The following is a 4,778-nucleotide window of genomic DNA, read 5'->3' on the forward strand; positions in this document are numbered from 1 at the left end:
CACACACACACACACACACACACACACACACACACACACTGTGGTGAGTATAGATATCTTTCTTTTTTCACCAAGAAGGGCAGAAATCCCAGGAGACAATTAGATGGAGGAAGAAAAAGACAGTTCTGAGATAGATAGATAGATAGATAGATAGATAGATAGATAGATAGAGAGAGAGAGAGAGAGAGAGAGAGAGAGAGAGATAGATAGATAGATAGATAGATAGATAGATAGATAGATGAACAGATAGATTATAGACTAGAACAAAACAAAAAAACAGTGGGTTTGGGGAGCCCATATATTGACAGTCTTTGAATTTGGATTGGAAAGAGCCACTAGCTGCAAAAGATAGTCCTTAAATCCCAGAGCCTACTAATGAAGTGGGCAGGCTTTGGAGCGCCCTTCACAGAAGCCTCAACCCCAAAACAAAGACTGGCAGGGGATTGTTTTCATTATTTGCTTCTCATAGATACTGATTAGATTCCCAAGTACAAATAGGTTAGTGTAGGTGATCTGGGGGGTTGGGGGGAGACACTAGGGAAGGGAACATTGAGCTAAATCCACACCCTAGGCAGGGTAGATGATGATGCTCAAAGTCTAAGCTACCAGCTGCTCTCACATCTGTGAAACCCACTTCCTTTCTAGCCAAGACAGCAAACAATGGAAGGTGCTCCTTTGAGAAGGAAAGACAGGAGCTATTTCTCCAGGAAGTCAAAACAACCTGCTGTTCAGTTTGACCCAAGGAAACCTTGGTGGAGTCAATCTTTTACATCCAATGGAGGGAGAAAAAAAATGACCAATTTAGAGCAGTTATCTACCTTTTAACCAGAATTTTTAGGGTCCTGTTGATTAAACTTCATTAGAAATTTAGAGTTTATGTTTAGGGAGCTACAAAAAGTGATTTTTTAAAAAAAAATTAGGGACAGTTAACTTGTTCATTTAAAAACTGAAACGCACCCATATCCTCACTTTGCCTTTCAACAAAGGGGATGTACTAGGAGGGCCTTTTCTCTTTTGACCCTTACTCTGACTTTATGTGAAGAGTCAGAGAGTCTAGATTCCAGCTCTGTCGTTCAAGTCACTGCCCTACTATGAGCTTCTGATTTCTAATCTTGTAAAGTGCATTTAATAAAATACAACTGAAGAAGTGTTCTGGGGACATCACTACTTATTTTCATTTTTATTCTTGCTCCAGAATCATCTGTTTCTTAAATATAGTTCCATCTATAAGAGTAAAACAAATGGAAGACAAGTTATTTAAAACTTTGTAACTTTTAACTTGACAGTTCATATTTACTAAACTGAAGTGGCTGGGTTATTTGTTTGTTTGTTTGTTTTGTTTTCCAGATTTAAAAAATCTTGGGTGTCAGAGGAACATTGACAAGTTGAATAGATAATTTTCCTGAGAAATTGTAACCATGAGGGTAGCTACTGGAACCCCTTTCCATTTCCTTCCTGGGTACTTTCTTTCTATCTGCATTCTGTTGTGATCTGCCTCCCACATCCCTTCTCTGTTTAGTGGGCCATGGGTCTTGAGAGGCTACTCACTGAGAATGGCAGTGTAGGGAAGATGGTTATAGGGTGGGGTGTAAAGAAACACTTCAGCAGATTCTCTGCTTTCATGCTGGGGTCATGTCTACTGCTTCCAAAGGAACATAAGAATGAAGAAGATAACTCAGACACTCAGTCCTTGTTAGAGTCTACCTGAAGTCCAGCCATAGAAAGCAATGAAGGCTGAGCTAGCTATTCACATAATCTCCCTTATCCTCCCACTATGGTCTTTCACTGCCAAGAGTGCAGGTGGGGAGTGCCAACCTATTTTGAATTCCTGTGAAATGCTCTAAACCTGAAGAAATTAAACAAGTGGTGGCTGAAATCGCAAGGGTAGAGGTTAGGGTAGCTGGGGTGTAGAAGATTTCTTTCAGCTTTGGAAGAACAGAAATAGGGAGGTTGGAACAGGATTTTTTTCCCCCCTTTTGGTAGAATCTAGGTATGGACCTCCTCTTATGGGGATCGGATTTCCTTACATTGAACCAAGATCTTCTTCCTTGGGTGGTGGGAGATGATTCACAACACTGGAGTCCTTTTTGTAAGTGACTGATCCCTCAAGCAGTCTGGCTTCATCTGATAGTTTCTTCTCTATGCTGGTGAATCAGATCCAGTAGTGTCAGGGTAGACTCATTCACGTGCCTGGGCACCTTCAGGCTGAAGGACCCACTTGATGGTCCGAGCCCTATAGCTGACACCCTGATTGTTATGCACTCCTCAAACATACAATTTAAGTCCTTTCCCCCCCCCCACAAAGGGGAGATTATAGAGTGTAGGAACCCTGTTGTGCTAACTTCAGAATGAAGGAGTTTTGTTTTGTTTTGTTTTTTTCTAAATACCGGCACTCCATCAAGCAGGAAGAGGACTTGGATCATCCGATTTTAAGGGTCCAAGGTTTCTAATAAAGGTTGTTGTGCAAAGCTATAGTGGAGGTTGAGGCGAAAAGGGGTGGGAATCAATAATACAGATCCTATGTTTAGGTTTTTAATGATATTTTATCATGGATTTTTTGCATTGTTTTGATTTTCTTTTTAAAACGCGTGCCTTAAAATGTTAACTTTATTACTACTTTTTTTTTTTTTTTTGAGCGCCTTCCCTTAAAGTTTGTACTTAAAAGGAAGCTAGAATCCCAGGGACCTCACCTTCTCTGTGGACTTACTAATAGCGGGGGTTACTTAGAATTAGGGCGCCTCATCAAGCAGTACAATCTTACAATCTGTCGGCCCAGTTGAGACCTTGCGCGAACTTCAGACCGCCTCGCATAGCATCCGGGTAGCCCTTAGCCGCCCACCTCACTTGCTCCTGTATGCCTTCTCTCTCCCTCTAGACGTGGTTCCTCTACAGCCCGAAGTGAGCAGCTACCGGCGCGGGCGCAAGAAGCGCGTGCCCTATACCAAGGTACAGCTGAAGGAGCTAGAGAAGGAGTACGCAGCCAGCAAATTCATCACCAAAGAGAAGCGCCGGCGCATCTCAGCCACCACGAACCTCTCGGAGCGTCAGGTCACCATCTGGTTCCAGAACCGACGCGTCAAAGAGAAGAAGGTGGTCAGCAAATCGAAAGCGCCTCATCTCCACTCCACCTGACCGTCCGTTTGCCCGCCCTTCCCGCCCGTCCCGACTATTTATGTCACTGCTTTGTACCATAACGGAATCCACCCGAAGGACGCTGCACAGGCGCAGACCACTATTTAATCTTACCGAGAAAGAAGAACAGCTCTGCCTTACCCTAGTCCCATCCCACCCCTAATCTCACCTCCCCCTGCCAGATGGCACCCACTCAGCGTTCGCAGCTGTAGAGGTGGGTTCGAATGGGGTAACAGAGGAAAACTGTCTGTCTTTAACCCCCTGGCCTTTGTGGCGTGTCCCACTAGAAAGCCGAGTGGCCTGGAGAGCCCAGTCATTCCTACCAAAGCAGGACTGGGGGATTCCAGTTACTCAGTTCTTGTCTTTTCCTGTGCCTCAGCTTGTGGAAGAACCTCTTTCCGAGGGAGGTGCATGGGCACAGGATCTGGGAAGCTCTTTCTTTCTTTCCTGTTCTTCTTTTTCACTGTCATGACTGAACTCCGTAGGCAAGGTTTTCCCAGTTACAATTTTTCTGTGCATCTTTTAAAAGTCGTGTGAATATTGATGTTAATCCTTAGGTCCTGGCAGTGTAACTTAATTCAAACTGAACCGTTCTTGGAACTTGTAAATTTGATTTTCTTTTCTGTTTTTCTTTTCTTTTCTTTTCTTTTCTTTTCTTCTTTCTCTCCCTCTTTCTTTTTTCTTTTCCTGTCTGTCTCAACAAAAGCTGGAGTTGGTGCAGCCCCTAGCCACATCCTAACCCAGAAATGATTCCCAGGAGGTGCCTTTGACCACACTGCCTCCTCTGCTTTGCACTCTTAGTCCTAAGGAAATCCAAGGAGGACAAAAAAACCTCCAGCCACAATGCTAAGTGGTGAGGTTGGGAATTAGGCCAGGCTTAGAATCAGAACTTTTTATAAACTTCTTTAAAGGAGATAGAGGGTGGGTCTCTCAGAAGATCTTCAATCCTATCTCTACATAAGCAGTAGCAGATAGTGGAGAGGAGAGACCACACACTTTCATTTCTCACTGATTTCCTAAGCATAGCTTGAAGAGCTGATCGAGGAGGGGTGACATCATTGGTCCTGGATAAACCAGCTAAATGTAGACGCTGCCTAATTTCTCCCTCCTCAAAAGCCAACTTGGTGCTGTGGGGGCCCCCCTCACCTCTTCCCACTGGCTCATTACAAAACAGTGTTCTTTCGAAATGACCATCTGAAATAGGCTCCTTTTTTTTTTTTAATGTTGTGTATCTGTATATAGTATTGTGACGTCTGAATGACAATGTATTGAATGCAAAGAAGAAGAAAACACACAAACTCGTTTTTAAAATAAAATATCTTTTTGGTTTTGGCCTTGATTTTTTTGCTTGGGTTCCTTCTGAAGCCTTTCTTTCCTGGCTCTTCAGGATACAGGATACTATGGCCCAATCCAGTCAGACAGGACCAGGGAAGAATATACACATCACCTGCAACAGTAGGTCCCCAACTTTTATTTCTCTCCAGTAAAGTTTGGAGGCATTTGTATTGTCCATTCTGTTTAGATAAGAGAACTTCCCATCTTAATACCCAATTTAGATTGAATTTATGTTGGGGGAGAGAAAGGTGTGATCCGCTGAAAAAGCCTGGAAGTGGGTAAGTGAGAAAAGTTCACTGCTTAGTGATCTG

At 43.3% G+C, this 4,778-nt stretch overlaps 1 protein-coding gene across 1 annotated transcript in view; it reads left to right on the plus strand.

Moving 5' to 3' along the window:
* Hoxc13 (homeobox C13) overlaps positions 1-3,961 on the plus strand; it is a 7,255-nt gene extending 3,294 nt beyond the window's left edge. Inside the window, exon 2 of the mRNA XM_021217229.1 lies at positions 2,876-3,961. Within this exon, the coding sequence (XP_021072888.1) occupies positions 2,876-3,132 (257 nt within the window). The 3' untranslated portion in view covers positions 3,133-3,961. The remainder of the gene's footprint in view (positions 1-2,875) is intronic.
* The last annotated feature ends 817 nt before the right edge of the window (positions 3,962-4,778 follow it).

The sequence above is a fragment of the Mus pahari genome, chromosome 17 (genome assembly GCF_900095145.1).
Source record: "Mus pahari chromosome 17, PAHARI_EIJ_v1.1, whole genome shotgun sequence".
Classification (NCBI taxonomy): Eukaryota; Metazoa; Chordata; class Mammalia; order Rodentia; family Muridae; genus Mus; species Mus pahari.